Source organism: Microcebus murinus, chromosome 11 (genome assembly GCF_040939455.1).
Source record: "Microcebus murinus isolate Inina chromosome 11, M.murinus_Inina_mat1.0, whole genome shotgun sequence".
NCBI lineage: Eukaryota > Metazoa > Chordata > Mammalia > Primates > Cheirogaleidae > Microcebus > Microcebus murinus.
Window position 1 is genome coordinate 84,904,069 of NC_134114.1, and position 21,078 is coordinate 84,925,146.

Here is a 21,078-nt window from a genome sequence, read left to right on the forward strand (position 1 = left end):
GCTAGAATACTTCTATAAAGAGAACGTTTTTGGCTGAGCGTGGTGGTTCACACCTGTAATCCTAGCACTCTGGAAGGCCAAGACGAATGGATCGTTTGAGCTCAGGAGTTCGAGACCAGCCTAAGCAAGAGCGAGACCTCTTCTTTACTAAAAATAGAAAGAAGTTAATTGGATAGCTAAAAATATATAGGAAGAATTAGCCGGGCATGGTGGTGCATGCCTGTAGTCCCAGCTATTCTGGAGGCTGTGGCAATAGGATTGCTTGACCCCAGGAGTTCGAGGTTGCTGTGAGCTAGGCTGACGCCATGGCACTCTAGCCTGGGCAACCAAGTAAACTCTGTCTCAAAAAAAAAAAAAAGAGAGAGAGAACCTTTTGTCTACTATTTGATTACTCCTTGGTACAGTTTGTACTGCAAAATCAGGAGAAATGTTTTTGTCTTTCCCTTCATCTGCCAGGTTCACAGTTAGTTGAAGGCTGCTACTGCCATGGCCCATTTACAGGACGGGGAATGAACACAGAACATAAAAGAACAACACAGACACACAAGAACAGTACATGACTTGAGTGCCCAGTGCACTGGTTGCTTTATTTTTATACCTTCCAGACCCAAAGTTAGTTCCTTGTACATGAGCATCTGAGCATAGCAGCAATAGCCATCAATTCCGGAGCTGTTTCACAAGGGAATAATTTTCCCATGATCTCAGACCTCAAAACGGTTACTTACGGCGCCAGACATATCTCAAAAACCAAGGCCGAGATAAGCAACATTAACCAGTGCAGCCATCTGAAGAACTTCTTGGTCTCATTCCCAGCCTGCAGCTGGCCCCTGCAGTTGCGCCTGTCTTAGGTTATCCCCCACTTGAGGAATCTTACCCGTCATTGACTACCAACCATCTCACGGGGCCAGACCTTGGGAATGTTCTTCTTATCTTTATGGCCTCCAGACCCCTACCACAGGGGCCCACCGTGGGGGAGCTGGGCAGTTCTTGCTTATATGCAGAAACTCAGGCCTCTTGTTATGTTCCAAGGCAGTAACCATGTCTGAAGAAAATACTGGCTACCGCTGCATCATGCAGCACACATACATTACAGACTGTAGTGAATGATTAGTATAAGACATAATGCCAGAATCAGCCCCAACATGCTGCTGCCTTTGTGGTGGACCCCTTTTGAGTTACTTCATAAAGTGAGCAAGCAGGATGATAGAAGAGGGGTTCTAACCTAGCAAGTGTAATTAAAATTGACTGTATTCCAATTCTTCTCAGTGTAACAGGCATAGTCATTCTAGTCTCCCTCAACAAACAGTTGAGTGCCTATCATGGCGATGGATATTTAAGGATGAGGAAGGGGAAAGCAGAAGATAGACAAGTGATTCTTTCCGATATGTCCTTGGAGGGATCCCCTCCAGGCAGTCGTCCCTACCTGTCTGTTCCCCAGCCCATTTTTTTCTTGATTGTTAATTTTTTCCCCTACCCCTTTCACCTGGAAGATAATCTAAAACTCATTCATCAGTGTTCACAATCTGTTTACTAAACAGGTGAATTGTGCCAAGACTGTTCTCAACCCTAGGATATGGTGATGAGCTAAGAATATGCTACCTTTTCTTCAAAAAGTATATAATCTAGAAGACAAGCAGTTTCCAAAAGTATTACAAGAAGGCACGTGTATAGTGGTGTAGGAACACGTATCAAAAGCCTAAAACTAAACCTAGTTTTGGGGTGAGATTGGTCCTAGAGAAAGTTGCATGCAGATTAATTTAATCTGATACCTAAAAGATGACTGAGTTAAAATAGGTACAATAATCTAGGTGAAAGAGTGATGGTAGCCTGAGGGTTTCTTCCCTAACCTTCAAATTTGAGAGAGTCATTTATTCAACAGATACCTGAGTATCTGAGAATATTTAAGAAATAGACTCTATTAAACTTAGGCATTGAATATGAGGGTTGAGTCAAGGTTTCTGCTCTAGGCAAGTAGAAGGATAGTGATGCAATTGATAATACTAGGTGAGGAGGAGGCTTTTGAGGGAAAATAATGAGCCTAGTTTTAAGTTTAAGTTTAACACATTGTGTTAAACAATGAAAAAAAAGTTTTTTTCTTTGGGGCCACGGTGTTTTATTACAAAAATAAAATAAAAACTTCGAAAACAAAATGATCCTTTCTAATTTAATGAAAAATGTGTTATTTTTTATTGTTTTCTGTGCGTGAATTATATGCAACTTGAAAAATAGTTTATGTAGCTCCCAAGATAAAGAGACATGTGAGTTACATGTGTTTCATGAGGCCCCAGGCTCAAAACTATTGAGTTAAATACAATTCACATGGCAGTTAATGTGTTAAAAGAGGTTAAGTCTGAGACATCAAAGTGGAAATGTCAAGTAGGTTATTGGATATTTGGATTTAGAATTGAGCGACATGGGTGAAGAATTGATAATTAAAGATATGGGAGATTTTTACATCCCCCATGAGTATATAATAAGAAGATGAAAACCTAGGCTAAAATCCCAAAGCAGTAGAATAATGCAGTTCCAAAAAACAGAAAACAGTAACCACAATTGCCATAAGAACTAAAAAAGTCTCCACTGAGTTTCACAAAAAAAGTTCATTGCTGATCTTGACAAAAGCAATTTCATTGCTTTCTTCTCTACTGTATTATACTGGAATGAGTGGAGGTTTAATTGGAAGGTTAAAAAAGCAGAGAGGCTGGGCACAATGGCATGTGCCAATAGTCCCAGGTTCTTGGGATGCTGAGGTGGGAAGACTGCTTGACCCCAGAGTTTAAAGCCCCTCAAGATACCCTATCTCTAAAAAAAAAAAAAAGTAGAAGAGACCAATTTTAGCTAACCTAAAAAAGTCTGAATGTGAACTGCCCAAGAGAAAAAAGGCCATTAGCTGATGCAGACTATAACTCGAGAGAAAATTTCTGGGTTCTTTTTTTGGTTTGGGGGAGTTTTTGTTGGTTTGGTTTTTTTGTTTGTGGTGTGTGTGTGTGTGTGTTTGAGACAGAGTCTCATCTTGGTCTGTTTACTGGGTTAGAGTACAGTGGCGTCATTAGACCTCACTGCAACCTCAGACTCCTGGGCTGAAGCGATCCTCTTGCCTCAGCCTCCCAAATAGCTGGAACTACAGATATGTGCCATCATGCCTGGCTTATTTTTTAAAATGTTTTTTTTTTAGAGGTGAGGTCTTGTTATTGCCCAAACTGGTCTCAAACTCCCAGCCTCAAGTGATCCCCTTGCTTCGGCCTCCCAAAGTGCTAGGATTATACATGTGAACCTCCGCTCCTGGCCCTATTTCTGTTTTTTAATAGAAGAGATAAGCATGTTTGAATGCTGATGGGAAGGAGCCAGTAGAGAAAAAGAGTGAAGATCCATAGGAACACAGAGAAATGGGGAGAGAGAGAATCCAGAGCACGTGTAAAGGGATGGACCTTAGATAGGAGGAGGGTGCCTCTGATGTCACAGCAAAAGATGGCCATAGATGTGTATGCAGATAATTTTATTAGTCTGGTAGCAAGTAGTTGAGGGAATTTTTGTCTGTTGGTTTCTAAAGCAGAATGTAAAAAGTTATGTGTGGTAAAGGAAGAAGAGCCACAATTATGTACAAAACAAAGACATACCTAAAATAGCCAGTGTGAGGAAAGAAAGGAGAACTGACTAGGGAAACACAAAGATCACAGGTGCAGCACTGAGGGCCCAGGTGTATTGGTGACCACAAATGTATATGGGCAGCGTCCTAGAGAGTTATGTGGTTTTCTCACATGCTCAGATTTTTCAAATGCTGCCCAACAGTTCGCATCTGAGTTTAGAGAAAACAGACAGTTGGAGTCATCTATGGTTACAATGTTTCCAGGCAGGTGGATGGAAGGATTTTGGAGGAAAGCTATTGAAAGCTAGCAAGAGAATTATGGAAGTGATAAACACAAAAAATCCAAGCTGAGGTGTGTAGAAAGATCCATGCACTGGATATGCCAGTTATTTCAAAGAAGCAATGACTTAAAGTTGAAGGCCAGGAAATAAAAGGAGCATAAAGTAAAAAGTTGAGAATGTGGGGATCTTTATGAAGCATGAAATATGGATTCTACAGGAAGGTTCGGTGGAAAGGAGAACAGTGCGAAACAGGGTCTCACACAGTTTGGGGCTGAGAGTTTGGAATGATATAGCGAATAGTTATGTCTTTGACAATGAGCAAGGCTGATTCAAGCCTTGTCAGCATCACTGACTTAGCAGGTCTCAAGGTTATGAGAGAGTTAATCACACTCAAATTTCTTCAGAATTTAGTCATGAGTTGGGTGGGAAACAATTCTTAGGAGATTACCATTTCTTGTGGATAGAGGGACTCCCTCCAAAAAGAAGTTGGCTCCAGTCTAACCTTAATAAAAGACCCAGGAAAGATTCTTACAGCCCAAGTTCTAGGTTCATAGGGAATGCAGTGTGTGTACCTCTTGCTATCTCCTTATAATGCATCTAGATTTCTAGCTAGATAGATTGGGGGAATGGAAAGTGTCTCAAAAATCAAAGAGCTATATAGGAAGATACTTAGACTGAAAGCTTAAAGATGATTTGTTGTCTCTACTGAAGTGAATGTCAATGTCAAAACATGTTTTATTGCAGAAACTAGTTGCCCTTGTTTCATAATTAAAGCTCTTGTTTTTGACAAATTGCCCCAAAACTTAACAGCTTCAATAAGCATTTATTATTGTTTCTGTGAGTCAGAAATCCTGGTGCAGCTAAGCTACATGTCTCTGGTTCAGAGTCTCCCACAAGGCAGCAGACATCATATGGCTATAAGTAGGCCTCATGTCCTCATTGGCTATTGGCCAGAGATATCAGTTCCTTGTGACATGGGCTTTACCACAGGACAGTTTACAAAACTGTAGCTGGCTTCCCCCAGAAAGAGCAGGAGTAGATACCCAAGATGGAAGCCACAGTCTTTGTATCCTTATCTTAGAAGTGCCTTCTAATCACCTCCACAGCATTGTGTTCACTAGAAGCAAGTCATGAAATCTAGCCCAAACTCAAGGGGAAAGAATTACATAAGGGTGTGAATACCAGGAGGCAAGAAGCACTGGGAGCTATCTTGGAGGCTGCCTACCAACAGTGAAAATATTTAGATATCCTCAAAAATAGTATGTTTGCTTCAGGATAAGGAGTCATTCCCCTTCTGTAGACCAAGAAAGGCTTTTGAACATTCCCTCATTGCTTTCTATCAATCAACTTATATTTAACTGGTTTTATTTTTTTCAATTTATAAATGGCTTACGCCATTAACGAATGGCTTAATGAATATGGGCTATGGCCCATATTTTGATAGGTCCTAGATATTTATCTGCAACCCCCACTCCTGTCCAGAGTTGCATCCTATGTTTTCAGATGCCCATTGAGCATTCTTACTGGATATCAGTATATTCAAAGGTGAGCTCAGTTCCCACACTGAAAGCCATCATCTCTTTCTGAGTTTCTTATATCCATTAATGGCACCATTATTTACCCATTTATCCAAGCTTGGCACCTCCAAGTTGCCCTTGACTCTCAACCTCTCTTTATTCATTCACGTCCAGATATTCAGGCCATGTAATTTGATCCCTAAGTATTTTTCAAGGACGTCTGCACTCCCCTATTCTCACTGCGTTAGTTTGTGCCCTCAGAATTACTCAACTATTAAAATACCATTTCCCTAATTTCCCACCAGTGATCTCTCCATACTGTTGACATAATTGTGGTTGTACTATTCTCCTACCTATAGTCCAGTGACTTCATAGCATCCACTGCTTGAAAGCAATATGTTTAAAAGGATACTTGAAATACTTAATGACGTAACCCAACCTTTATCTCCCACCAAAATACTTAATGACTTAACCCAACCTTTATCTGCCACCATACACCTTGTATTCTATCCACGCTAAACTGGGACACGCCATGCCCTCCATATTTATACCTTTGCATGGGCTCTTTCATCAGTCTCCTATCCCAACATGCAAGGCCTACCTTAAATGTTGCTTTATTTTAATAGTCTGTAAGCAGGTAGTTGCTTCTTCCTGTTTTCCCTCAGTGTTTTATGCATTTTTCTACTATGGTGCTTATGTCCTATTGTACTACAATTATTTAATTTTTTCATGTCTTTCCAGTAGAAATTTCAGGTATCCTTCTCTAAATTTTGAGATCTTGGAGAACTTGGACTATACCGCATTCACACTTAGTTTTCTGGCAATTTGGAGTATTTCAGAATTTGAAGATTCCCTCATCGCTTTCTATAATCAACTTATATTTGACTGGTTTTATTTTTTCAATTTATAAAAAAAATATTACTCTAGAATTTCTTTAATGTTTAGTTACTTTCACACTATAGTTTAACTCTCTTATGCAAGAAGTCACCTTCTTCATTTTTCTCTAAAATATACTTAATAATTTATTGGTAAAAAATATTCACTTTGAGCAGTTGTAATTGGCATATTTTTCATGATATATTTTGTTGATTATCCTAAAGACAATTCATTTGGAGTACCTTAACATGAATTCATCTATATTTATCTATAATCTAAATTATGATATCTGTAATTTGCTTAATTTCTAGGGTTCCACCACACGAATGGACCATGAAACAGCCAGTGTTTTGAGTTCTAGTAGCACACACTCTGCACCTCGGAGACTGACCAGTCATCTGGGAACCAAGGTAAGAGAAGTTTACAAACCCTGATTGCTAATGTTATGAATACTTTGCTAGAACATTCTTCATATACATTGTCTAGAGAATTCGGATTCAAAGTCTCTTAAAGAAATGACTTTTTTAATAGAAGCATAACAAAGGGAAAATGAGGATTATAAAGTGCCAAATTATCTGGATTTTTATACTTTTTCACTCTTATCATCCACTTCTCTGCAAGTATCCTAAGCATCAGCCAAACTAATACTTCCTTCTTCCTAAACACTCCCTGTGACTTTCTGCCTCCATCCCTTGCCTGCTGTGATACACACCACCTTCTACCCCACCACAAATAGCTGTCAGAATCCTGGCCAGCCTTCAAAACTCTTGGGCATTGCTTCTTTACAGAGCTTGTTTTTTTGTGGTTTTTTTAATTTTTTTTTTTTTTTTTTTTTTTTGAGATATAGTCTCACTTTTTCACCCCAGGTAGAGTGCAGTGGTGTCATCCTAACTCACTGCAACCTCAAACTCCTGGATTCAAGCAATGCTGTCTCAGCCTCCTGAGTAGTTGGAACTATAGGCATGTGCCACTGTGCCCAGCTAGTTTTTCTATTTTTGGTAGAGATGGGGGTTTCACTTTTGCTCAGGCTGGTCTTAAATTCCTGAGCTCAAGTGATCTTCCCTTCTCGGTCTCCCAGAGTGCTAGGATTTCAGACGGGAGCCACCACACCTGGCCCTCACAGAACATTTTCTGATTCCCAAGGCCCTCTGACCTTCCCATGCAATCCATCTGCTTCCTTTGAATCACTAATAATTTGCATGAAACTCTCTTTTGGAAAATAGACTTTTTTTTTTACATGTATCTTTTGCTGCAGCTAACAGTGCCTGCACATGAGTGTTTAATAAATATTTATTGAAATAGGTAGAAAAATTATTGAAAAATGTTACCCAGTGCTCATAAGTGAGCTTTCTTAGGGCATATCAGACATTAACAAATATTTTAGGATTTGGGAATAATGTCTGAAAAGAAAATAATTATATTATTTTTTTTAATGTCAGAGGCTTTCATATTTTACTAAGATAAAATTCTAATAGTACAAACAGTATATTTTCAGTTTAAATCTATGAATAGAATTCTATTAATAATTCTATTGTTTTCATATACTCTTTAATATAATGGCTCTTAGGAAATATATTACAGAAATAACAATATTGATTTAAGTAATGAATTTTAGAATAGTAAATGATATTTTCAACATGAGACTTAATCCTTTTCAAAATTTACAATAGCTACTACTTGGGACCTCTTATATGCCAGTAATTGTGCTAGCAGGTGTGTGTACGTTATATCTGGTCCTCTCATAAACCCTGTTAGGTCTACTTTTTCCTCAGAATGAGAAAACTAAAGGAAGCAAAAAAATGTTTCAGGCAGCAATTAATGAAATTAAATTTAAATCAACTCAAGATCTGTCCAACATCAACCTATAGTTTCTACTATAAAGAAAATCTCTAATATTCAATAAAACTATTGTGTGAAAACTGGCCATTAGAATACTGTTTCCTTTGAAGTGATTTGTACATGATAATATCAAGACCTTCCTACATATTTTGAATGTCAGTTCCTATCCCATACATGCATTATTTTATTTAATCCTCACAGAGAAACCCTATTAGGTAGGTAAATTCTTCCATTTTGCAACTCAGAAAACTGAGGTTCAGAGAATCAAATAACTAGCATCGCACATCTTGCTCTTAAGAGGTAGAACCAAAGTTTGAACCTAGGTCTGATGAAAGCCCATTTACCTACAGTCCTATACAGCCTTTCTAAAACTCTCATATCTAAAACTATGTATGTGTTCACATATTTAGAGCAGCATTTCTCACCATTGGCATGTTGGCTAGATAATTCCTTGTCACATTGTGGAATGTTTAGCAGCATCCCTGATCTCTACCCACTGTATGCCCCTGACATGCCTGCCCTGCGATTGTGACAACCAAAAATGTCGACAAGATGTTTCACATGTGTCCTGATGGAGGCAAAATTGCTCCTGTGAGAGCCACTGATTTATAGATATAATGTATTCTTTATATAATAGCCTCTACTTTTATTAATATCCTCTAGCTTTGAAATGAGCCTGATCATGGTCCAGGGTAACTGGGTACTGTTTTGCTGTTTCTAATCTGCTTCTAAGTAAATTCTTAGAATTTATTGGCGGACAGTAATTGGTGTTTACCAAGTGCTTTTTTTAAAAAAGTGACTATGAATCCTGGCTTTGTCAATCCCTAGTTGATATTGTCATTTTCCTTTTTATGACAAAACATTTTTATGTGTATAATTATATAATTTTAACAATATTATAATCTAATGAGAATTAAAATTGCTGAGAATTAGTACTTAGCAAGTTATAATTGTTGCAAGAATGTTTTCTGCTTATTGATAATAGCTATAGATTAAAAGAAGTAAATTAAAATTTTAAACTGTCTAAAGAACCACATTCTGGGGGAGGGGCATCAGTTGCTTTTCACTCATCATGTTCAGTGGATTACTGCCAGCTGATTCAGACAAATAGTAATTTAAGTATGCAAGAACCTACTTTCTCTTTCAGTACCATATATTACCACTCCTATTATTTACTCACATTGTGATGATTATATGGGTTTTGAAATAACACTCATAACTTCATCCTGAAAAATATTTTTTTTAAAATAATGAGTTATAATAAATATCCCATTCATCACTTCATTGGTTTTGGCTTTTGGATATTAAAGTCATAATTTTGTTTCTAAACTCATTTGGCCCACAGGTGGAAATGGTGTATTCATTGTTGTCAATGCTTGGTACTCATGATAAGGATGATATGTCGCGAACTTTGCTAGCTATGTCTAGCTCCCAAGACAGCTGTATATCCATGCGACAGTCTGGATGTCTTCCTCTCCTCATCCAGCTTTTACATGGCAATGACAAAGACTCTGTATTGTTGGGAAATTCCCGGGGCAGTAAAGAGGCTCGGGCCAGGGCCAGTGCAGCACTCCACAACATCATTCACTCACAGCCTGATGACAAGAGAGGCAGGCGTGAAATCCGAGTCCTTCATCTTTTGGAACAGATACGAGCTTACTGTGAAACCTGTTGGGAGTGGCAGGAAGCCCATGAACAAGGCATGGACCAGGACAAAAATCCAAGTATGTTCTCTGTAGTATACATCATAGTGCATGTTTCAAAGCAAATGTAAAAGTTTTAGAATAGAAAACTTTTCTAATATGTTATCTTTATGAATAAGAGGGGGAAATTCATATTAGCTATTTATGCTGCTATCATATTTTAAAGCTTAAGTCTGTATTTCCCTAGAAAAATTTAACAAAGGAAAATGTTATATGTACTACTGTACAACCAAAAAAGAACAGCAAATCAGGAGACTTATAGAGTCATAGCATAGTAGAGCAAGAAAGAACTCGAGCAATTATGTTGCCCATTTCTTTCATTTCATAGATGAAGCTCAGGAAAGTGACTTTACAAAAGTTCCTTCAGCTATTAGGGACCAAACCATAATCTATTACATTTGCTTATCAGTCTATTTAGTGGACACAGAGCTGTATTATATCTGTTATGTTATTTGATCCTCACAACCACTTGTGAAGTAGAAAGGGAAGGTATTATCTCCATTTTACAGATAAAGAAACTGAGGCTTAGAGAGTCTATAAAAGACTTGCCTGTGGCCTCACAGCTGGTGGATCCAGGAACGGAGGTCAGGTCTTTGGACTCTCAGCTCAGTGCTCTTCTTATTGCACCATCCAGCTCTGGGCTATAGGCTTCAGGTGCTGGGGATGATAAGCCACCCAGCTCTTTGCTCAAGAAGGGACCCTTGGCCACCTCAGGAGCAGGGAACAGGAACGTGGGAGTTGGGACCCTTGGGGACATAACTTACTTCATTCCTATAGCTAGGAACCAAAAGCAGTAAGTATATAAGGTAAGGCCTTCTTTTTACCTGACAAGAACTCACTCTCATTCTCTGTCTGTCTGTCTGTGTCTCTCCCCCCCACCCCGCCTCTCCCTCTCCCTCTGTCATACACACACACACACACACACACACACACACACACACACACACACACAGAGGTTATATCAGCTTACAGTTTGGGAAGAAGAGAAGAGGTGATAGTAAGAATGTGACTTATGACTGTAGCAGATTTTTTTTAAGCTTAGGTATAAAGGTGAATTTATTTAGAATCTAAAAATGTTCAAGAATAAGAAAAAAGCAGAAATTACCCTATTTGTCCAAGGGATAAGGAGAACTAATAAGATTTTACTAGGAGAACATTGCCTGTCTGGATTGTTTTCTTTGGCTGTCCACTGTTATGTAATGACCTACATTTTGTACTCTTGATACCTGTTCTCAAAACATTAAATAGAATAAATTAATATTTCTTCTGAGAAATACTTTCTAAAAATTATTTTATGCCAATTAATACGTTTTGAAACCTTGTACATAATGTTAAATGTGGAAGTACATTTTCTTGGACACCTTTACCTTTAAACTTGTGTTTACTATCTAGTGTATCTGTCTACATGGTGAACTTATTTTACTACATATCACATTTGAACAGGGCCATGTGCTTTTAATCCAAACTCATAAAAATAGTTTCAATAGAAATGATAAATAAGATTAGTTTTTACCTAAATGTTTCTTATTCTTTTATATACTCAACATAATTTTAAATTATTAGTTATTTGTGTAATAGCATAAATCTAGAAGGGTCTTATTCTAACAGACTTAGTCAAGGGGAGATGAGTGTTAAACATTTTTATGGAAGCAAGAAAAGCCCTTTACTCATACTTTTTGTTCCATATTTATAGTATTTATTCATCCATTCAGCAAATATCTGTTGATCCACTAAACTTCTGTGCATTAGGGATATGTTGGTAATCCCTACATATTTTTAAAGTATACTAACAAGCATTATGGTTTATGTTGGTCTTATTTTTCAGTGCCAGCTCCTGTTGAACATCAAATCTGTCCTGCTGTGTGTGTTCTAATGAAACTTTCATTTGATGAAGAACATAGACATGCAATGAATGAACTTGGTAAGATAAAAATGTTCCTTAATGCAATAGACAAATACTGGTGGATTTTTAAATCATGGTAAAAATTGAGTATATTAAATGAAGATTTTTAATCATTAATGAATTGGAATATAAGACTACTAACTTCAATTACCAGCTGCTTCCTCTTTGTAACAAAAAACGGTACCCTGGTTTCCAGGGGAGAAAGGGTCCTGGATCACAGAAACTGTTACCCTACTATAAACTAACTTGAATTTTCAAAATCTTAGCCAAAGATTGAAAAAATGAGTAAATGGGCCACTCCTTGTTCCTATTGCTAAGGTAGACCCTGTGTGACAGATGATGGGGAGGGTAATTTGAATTATTTTGAAATACGGAGCTACTTTATTGTTCTTGAACTCTGTCAGTCACTTTTGATGAGCACCAGGAGGAATTATTAAGATTTTCATTTATCTTTATGCTTATCAGTGTTTTACTGGATTTTCATTATAAGCAGCATGGTATCTTTGAAACTGGTTAATGCAGAAAAGCATCATGCTCTAATTTAAAGTCAGGAATATTCCATTAATTTTGGAATGATTACTCCTTTAGGTATGTGTTATCACACACTCTAAACCGTATATAACCTGCATTTATGCGCCCCATTTTTCATGTAACGGTTTTTCTTTGATTTCTAGGTTCATTTTGCACATGTGGTATTTATAAATTGCATCATGCTGAGCCATCTCATGTGAACTGGATCTCTCTAGTCGTGCCACAAGCAAGAACCATACACTTAGTTCCCATCCTAGTGTAGCTGTGCCCTTGCTTTTTGTGCTGTTTGTTACATTACATTCCAGCCCCCACTTTGTATTCCTACCACCCTCATCATTGTCATTCATCATTTATCTTAAAAGTGATAAAGTCATGAGACTCTTAAACACAGAGAACTTGAACAGCCAAAATGAGTGTTGTCTCCTTCAGAGTCATCACTTAGGGAGGCTCTGTACTTTGAGATTTCAGGCCTGCCCTCTGGCCATGCTTTTCTTCCCACAGGCCTAGCAATTGGCCCACCTGATTCTCTTTCCTTCCCTGGCCTCCTGTGGAATCTCAGTTAATCTTAGGACTTTTCCCCTCCTTGGTACAATCTCAGCATTGTGAAAATTTTAAGATTTTTTTTTTAATGCTAATAATAACGGGAAGGGGATTAAAAATAATGAACAGGAAAATTGATCCATTTTTAAGATATTGCCAAGGTTTTTCTACATATGTTCCTGTGTTCCAATGGACTATAGAATAGGACTGACACATTAATCATCTGAATTTTAAAATAAAACCTAGACTCAGTATTTGTTCCTCTTCCTTCTTCAGGTAGGAAGGCTACCCGGGGCATTTCATCACAGGAGCTAGGGCAGGGGCTTTCAGGTGAGGAGCAGGATGGGGCCTCTGGGGGTGTGACTGCTGGGGACATAGCCACAGGGGACTACCTTCTTCTCACTCCTAGCCTCCATATTTGCACTGTGGCAAAAGAAGGATTAAGGTTTACGGATTGGAGGGAAATAAATATAAGACAGCACAAATTATTGGCAGTAAAGGATAAGGATGAAAGAAATCCCAAGTAGGTAAAGGGAAATTCTTAAGCCCAGTCAGCTGGGACTGTCATTTGTACATATACAAAGATTCTACAACTATCAGGGTCATGTAAGTTTGTACCTATTACTGTTGGAAGTTTTAGACTATAATATCCATGATGTATGTTCATTAATTCCCAAATCTGTCCCAGAAACTGTGCTAGGCACTAGATTTTTATGATTGAGACATGGTCCTGGTTTTCAAGGAACTCATGTTTTATTTGCATTAGTGTTTTACAAGATTTCTAGATCATAACATCACCAGAGGTACTTGTTGAATCATATAGATTCTCTAGCTCTGTAGCAAACAGAATCTCTAGGGGAAAGGCCTAGAAATCATACTTAGTAAGTGGCCCATGTGATTCTTATTTTCAGGATACTTTATAAAACATCAATTTATAGAATATTGATAATGGGCCCCTAATATTTATTTTGAAATGAGGAATTTTGTTGACTTTCTAATGGTGACTATTAAACCAAATAAAAATAATACACTTTTTAAAATTAAGTGTCATTTCTCTTTTTTTAAATAAGAATTTAAATTAAGGATTTTATTGAATGTCACCTAAGACACTTCGTTCTCTACCATCTGTAAGATTATGAGATACCATATTGGGTAATAATTTGGTCCATGCAGATCACTATTTTCTAACTATAGGCATTAAGAAAAGTATAGAAGGACATTCATCATCATTGTATTACCTTGAAACATCCTACTTTTTCTTAGAGAAACTAATTTTTTATTCTATCAATCATAAATTTGCATTACATTTTAGTGAACCCATTTATAGTTTTAACCTGTAAATCACATTCTTTGCCTCAAAATTCACTAAAATCTTTTTATTTGTCTGAATTCATAAAAGGCTCTCTTCTATCTGATATTCCAGATTTTTTTTTAATGTTCTTTTTTTATTAGCCATGTTCTTCATGGTTTTGTTGACACTCAACTCTTTGATCATTTAGTGCCTTCTTGGAACCTCCTTTGGATGCATTTTGTCTTTCTTAAAGTATCCCAGATGCTGCCACACCAGGCAGGATTTTATGCAAACACAAAGCATAGTTTATTTTGTTTCAGTATTGATACATTACTTTAAAATACTTAACATCTCGGGAATCTCATCAGTCTACCAGGCCACAGTCTTCATGTCTGCAGTGACTTCCATGTCTATTTGCTGAGTCAAGATTCTCAGTTCTTTTACTGAGAATTCTCTTCCCTCTCTATCCTTCAATTGCATTAAATAGTTTTTTTTTTCAAATTTCCATCTCAATCCAAGTTCTCTCTCCTGATTTTTAGACACAGTACTGAACTGCATGTCTGACATCTTCCCTTAGATGGTATTTCAGACACTTCTAACTCACCTGTCACAAACTGAATTTCTTATCTCTCCCATCCCCAAATCTCTATCTTTTCTTTTCTTTTTTTATTTTTGGTAGAGACAGGGTCTTGCTGTTGCCCAGGCTAGTCTTGAACTTCTGGCCTCAAGCAGTCCTCCAGCCTTGGCCTCCTAAAGTGCTAAAATTACAGGCCTGAACCACCATGCCTGGTGCCAAATCTCTGTCTTTTCTAGGATTTCTTTTCTCAGAAATTGGCATCCTAATCAACCCAGTTGTTCACGCCACAATCTTAGATATCATTTATGACTCCATGCTTATCCCTACACCTAGTAACTGAGTGCTTTAATTCTGCTTCTTTAAATATTATCTCAAGTTGCTGCTCTTTGCATCTCCAGTCCAAGCCACCATTGTCTTTCCTTATCTGCCTTACTTTGTCTTATTTCTCTTCCCTACTTCAAAAATAATCCATTCTGCACATCACAACCATAGTAGTTTGTAGAAGTAGAACACACTTCTAATTATTCCTTCCTCTGCCTAAAATCCATAATATGGCATATAAAGTCTTACATGATCTGGTGTCTACCCATATTTGTAGCCTTATCTGTGGCCCTCTTCTTCTTGCTATGTCTTTCAGTCCCAGGTCCTTGCACATACTATTTCCTCTGCCTAGAATGCTTCTCTCTTACGCCTGCCCCACCCTTGTTAGATATACGTTCACCCTTTAAGTTTCAACTTAAACATTATTTCCTTAGCATTTTTCTTGGAGACCTCACTCCCACCCCAGGTTTAGATTGTCCACCTGTTATCTTACCCTGTGCTTCTACACAATCCTTCACACTTAAATTAGTTGTTCAGTGTTTATCTTTGCTCTAATCTATAAGCTCATAAAGACAGTGACTTTTTTTCACTGACCATGTATTTTTCTACCATTACGAGTGGATGGAGGAAAATCTTCTTAAATATGGTTTGGATTTTCTTTAACCAAATTAATTTTCACTTATCTACATTCAAACTTGTCTGTCATTTCTGCTAGTCATAAAGATTTACATGAATCTTTCTATAGTTAAATCCCTTGATCTAGAATTCTTGACCTAAGGTAGAACTTTGTTCTGCAAACTTGCAGATTCTTCCATATATTGATCCTTCCAGATCATTTATAAAAATATTAATGTACTGGTTCTCTTTCATATTAATGACCTGACTGTTTAGACTTGTAGTATCCAAGAATTGCCTATTTATATTCATCCTTTTTTTCCTAAGCCACTTCTCTGTGACAAAACAATAATCAAGTCCCATGATGATTATTATTTGATGATAAATAATATTTTGAATAGCCTCCATATGTATTTTATCTTTTTTTTGTTCACTCACTGTTTTGCTTCACTTTTTTTTTTTTTTTAACCCCTTCCTTGATGTCTTTCCCTTTCCTTTTCCTTTGTTTTCCTCCTTACCCTTCCCGGTGTTGACCACTGTGGGCGTTGTTGAGCATACCCAGTGGTAAGAATCAAGGGTAAAAAAAAATACTAACTCTTACTATAGTTGCTATTTAATACTATCAAAGAAAAGTAATAAAAAAATTTTTAAAACACAAGTAATTTTATAGAACTCAGTAATAAATTGAACAGACAATTCTTTTTCTTAAATAAGTTTTGCTTCATACAGTTTCATTTAAAAGGTTCAGTATTCCTAAGGGTAATTATTTCACAGATTAAAAATATTAAAGTAATTAGGCCACAGTGTGTGACAATGAAGAATATGTATAAAGCCCTAATAATAAAAGTAAGTTACCTTTTTCTGCTTATGTTCAGGAAGACCTAGTGTTAGAAAATAGCCTTCTTCATTGTTAGTGAGGTATAGTGTATGTGTAGTAAACAGAAAATAATAATCATTTCACTCAGTAAGGCAAGGGACTGGAGGGTGGAGAAACTGGCAGAAAATTGAATAGTTATCAAGTTGTACTTTATAAATATGTTACACATAAGTCCTTAATAACAGTTTTTGTGGCTTATAATGCTAAAGGCGAATTTAAACCATACATTGTCATTCTTTGAGATGTTTTTTTCCTAATAGTAAGTTACCAACTTGGTGCTAATTTGTTTTATTTTAGATTATTGTCTTTTTCCTCTTGCCCTTTTTAAATTAGGGGGACTACAGGCCATTGCAGAGTTATTGCAAGTGGACTGTGAAATGTATGGGCTTACTAATGACCACTACAGTATTACATTAAGACGATATGCTGGAATGGCTTTGACAAACTTGACTTTCGGAGATGTAGCCAACAAGGTATGTTTTTAGAAGATATAGTTCCTTAAGATAGCTCAGGTATGGGTTACTTTATTTTCATACAAACTACTTGTCACCAATTTTCTTTTTTCCCCAGTCCTCATTAAACAATGACTAATAAAACCTCCACCCCCACTTATCCAACTAATTTGTTTTATGCCTTAACAAAGACAAAAGCACATCTACAAATAGAACACAGTAGTGACTGTATATTCACATTAAAAACACTGTTACAGGGAATGAAAGAAAAAATCTGAAAATTCTGATGTCCAAGGCAAGTGTTACAGATATTCTAATTCTATCCAAATAGGAGACCTTATTTTAAAACCCTTCGCTTATCATTTCTTATCATTTATTCATTTTATTTTTCCAGTTTGGCAAGGGAAGAACAGATAGCAAAGAATTAGGAGGGTATCTGCCTTTCATTTAGGTAATCTTGTTCTAGATCCTTTATCAGTAAAATATCCACTGTGATTAAAATGAGACAGTGCAAACTAGGTTTGAAGTTCAGTAGACAATATTAAAGCACTTCTTCCAGCTGCCTCGTTGATGACCCTCTGTTCCATATCTAATTTTATAGGCTACGCTATGCTCTATGAAAGGCTGCATGAGAGCACTTGTGGCCCAACTAAAATCTGAAAGTGAAGACTTACAGCAGGTACTATTTAGAATTTCAAATGTTTTTCTTACATATTAGCAGGTTAATATCTTGATTCAGATTAGGCTGTGGCTCAGTATTTAGTATCTTATGTTTAAAGTGTGGTTCCATTAACACTAGAATAAAGGAAAATAATTATATTGTAGGAATTTCTTTTGGCACCCTAGAGCACTGAAGAGAAATTTCTTTATTAATAGGTTTCTACTGTTACTGCTAGCATTAAAAACAGCGACTAGTATGAATCATTTCATATACAAATTATTCTAAAATTGATTCATTTGCAGGTTATTGCAAGTGTTTTGAGGAATTTGTCTTGGCGAGCAGATGTAAATAGTAAAAAGACATTGCGGGAAGTTGGAAGTGTAAAAGCATTGATGGAATGTGCTTTGGAAGTTAAAAAGGTACCTTTGAAAACACTTAGTACTCTAATAAGAATGTCATGTTTGACTGCTTTTTTGCTGCCTTATCCCATTCATGGGATTCCCTAATTTCTGGCCTATTTATCTCACCAGTCCATAGTTTTAAGAGTACTCCAAACTCCCAAAGTATTAAGATGTAAAAGATTGTATAAAGTCACTTAGTGTACATCATGGTTTCTCAGCCTCAGCACTGTAGACATTTTGGACCAGATAATTCTTTGTTTTAGGGACTGACCTGTGCATTATAGGATATTTAGCAGCGTCCTTGGCCTGTGCCCCCTGTCTGTCAGTATACTCTCCCCCCAATTATGATAATCAAAAATGTCTCCAGATATTGCCAATTGTCTCTGGAAAAGAGGAAGAACAAGATCGCCCCCAGTTAGGAATCACTGGTACAGTGTTACCTCTGTGCTCTCCAAATCTCAGTCCCCATAAATTTTGATGATTAGCTTATCAGGAGATCATCAGACTAAAAGGTAAAGAATCCCCAAGTAATAATTTGTTTACAGAGTAAGTATCTCCAGGTGGGATATATGCTTCAGAAACTAAGCTAAATTTAAAAAGAAAAGATAGTAAACGTGAAATCTGAGAGAGACCAAGCAAGTCCTGTTAGCAACTCTGGGCTTCCTTCCACCCAACCAGTCCTCTTAGGCCCACAGCCTACATTTTCCTCTTTAAAACTTTCCCTTTGAGAAAAGACAAAGAGGTTTTATTTTTTTTAATGTATTATTGGTAAAGTATATTATTTTATTACATAGAAAACCCTTGAAAATTTATTAGATAGAAGAAATGTATTCAAATAAATGTTAGTTATAAAGATATTATTCAAATATACTTAGTGTCTTCATAAAAATACCTTAAAATTATTAAATGGGCTGAAGACTTGTATTGACACTTTAGAAAAGAAGAGATATGAATGGCCAGTAAGCACTTGAAAAGATACTCAACATCATTAGTCACCAGGAAAATACAAATTAAAACTATAATGAGATACCATTACACATATCACATTGGTTAAAATTTAAAAGATTGACCAAGTTGTTCTAAAGGATGTTGAGTGGCTGAAAACCTTACAGTGCTGGTATAACCATTTTGGAGAACATTTGTCAATGTTTTTAAGTCAAACATGTACCTGTCATACAACCCAGCCATTACACTCCTAAGTATTTACCCAAGAGGAACAAAAACATGTTCACATGAAGAATTACACACAAATGTTCACAAGCAATTTTATTTGTGATAGCCAAAAACTAGAAATAACTCTGATGTCTGTAAGTAGGTAAATGCAAATTTTGGAATATCTGTATAGTGGAATACTACTTAGCTATGAAAAAGAGTGAAATATTGATATATGCAATAATCTGTAGTGACAGGAAACAGATCAGTGGTTGCCTGGGGTTGGGGGCGGATAATAAGGTTGTACTAGGAAACTTTTGAGGTTGAGTAAATGTTTGTTATTTTGATTGGGGTAATGGTTTCATGGGTATATATACATCAAAAGTGATCAAATTGTACACTTGAAATGTATGTAGTTTATTGTTCTTCAGTTACACCTCAATAAAGTTGTACAAAAAAATTAGTACCATTTACCCTTAAAGACGCCCAATCTAATAACCAGGATATTTTCAGAAAGATTTAATGTGTTTATATGTATTATGAAAACTTGTACTACTGTTCACAGTTCAAGACCTAATTGTCTTTCAAAGACCTAAACTCATCTACAAGTTTTTAATGTATGGCTAATCTTAAGAGAAGCTAGCCACCAGGAATTTATAATATCCAATTCTGATTTGAGCCTGCTTCTGGTTACCAATATTAGAATTTATTTGTTCCTCTTTTTCTACATCCAGTGGAGCATTCATTGTGAACATTCTTTTTCTCTTTTTAATTAGACATCTACTCCCTCTAAACTTCATTTACTACTAATGACCAAAAGAATTAGAATTACCTCTGTCTCCCCAGCATGCGTTACATCACTTTAACTCCATTCAGCAAGCTCTTAACTCTTCTGCACAGTAGAGCCTTTCCTTTACCTGCACTCTGTGCCCCATATTTTGCTATTTACTTAAAGCTGTTAGTCTCTTACTCTTGTCTTCTACAACTTCTCTACTGGATCCTTCCTTTTTATGTTCCAGCTGTCTATAGGAACCCTAGTATTTTGAAAATGGAAATAAAAATTCTGTGTGACTTCTAACTAATGCAATGCAGTATTTCTCTTTTCCTGTAACACCCAAAACCCTGAACATGTCACTTGCTTAGTTTCCTTTTTTTTTTTTTTAAGTGCCAGGATCTCTCTTTGCTGCCCAGATTGGAGTGCAATGGTGTGATCATAACTCACTATAACCTTGAACTCCTGGGCTCAAGCAATCCTCCTGCCTCAGCCGCTCCAGTAGCTGGGACTATAGGTGCTCACCACCATGCCTGACAATTTTTTTTTATTTTTTTGTAGAGACGGGAGTCTATGTTGCCCAGGCTGGTCTTGAACTCCTAACCTCAAGTGATCCTCCCACCTCAGCCTCCCAAAGTGCTGGGATAACAGGCATGAGACACTGCACCACCAGCATTTGCTTCATTTCTTAATCAGCCGTACCATCTTTATCTTAATTTTGCTTCTGGAACAACCCTCTCCTTGGTCACAAAATCTAGATTTATTGGTTTACTTAGGTTTTTCTGTTCTATTAATACCTTCACCTATATTTTATACTTTTTGATCACACACCTTATTAAAACTCCTCCCTTCACTTTGGCTACTTATATTTCCAACCTCTAATTATTTCTTCTTGCCTCCTCTAATGCGAACTATAAAACGTTTTTGAAACAAAATGCTTGGCCCTTGACATGTAGTCTCACAGAGAGCAACTTGTGAGCCAGTTGCAGTTATATTCACTTGCTTGTTCTCTGGATATTTGGAATGCCCCACCTTTTACCTCAGTCTCAGGGTCATTAAAATTGAGCTCTTATTCTTCTCATATCTCGATTGTTAAAAGCACTTCCTTCCTGCCTCCTACTATTTCTCTGATAAATAGCATCTATACCTGCTCCTAGATTGTTTCATTCATTTAGTTTCTTGA

The 21,078-nt window shown here is 36.8% G+C and overlaps 1 protein-coding gene across 15 annotated transcripts in view; it reads left to right on the top strand.

Annotated features, from left to right (window-relative positions):
- Positions 1-21,078, top strand: part of APC (APC regulator of Wnt signaling pathway) — a 125,465-nt gene that overhangs the window by 89,430 nt on the left and 14,957 nt on the right. For 4 of the 15 annotated variants that reach the window (XM_012763756.3, XM_012763754.3, XM_012763755.2 and 1 more), the window contains 7 exons: positions 6,572-6,670; positions 9,445-9,823; positions 11,628-11,723; positions 13,053-13,106; positions 16,791-16,930; positions 17,511-17,588; positions 17,873-17,989. In XM_012763756.3, coding sequence (XP_012619210.2) covers positions 6,572-6,670; positions 9,445-9,823; positions 11,628-11,723; positions 13,053-13,106; positions 16,791-16,930; positions 17,511-17,588; positions 17,873-17,989 — 963 coding nt within the window. The remainder of the gene's footprint in view (positions 1-6,571; positions 6,671-9,444; positions 9,824-11,627; positions 11,724-13,052; positions 13,107-16,790; positions 16,931-17,510; positions 17,589-17,872; positions 17,990-21,078) is intronic. The other 11 variants (XM_012763758.3, XM_012763759.3, XM_076008269.1 and 8 more) reach the window with 3 other exon arrangements.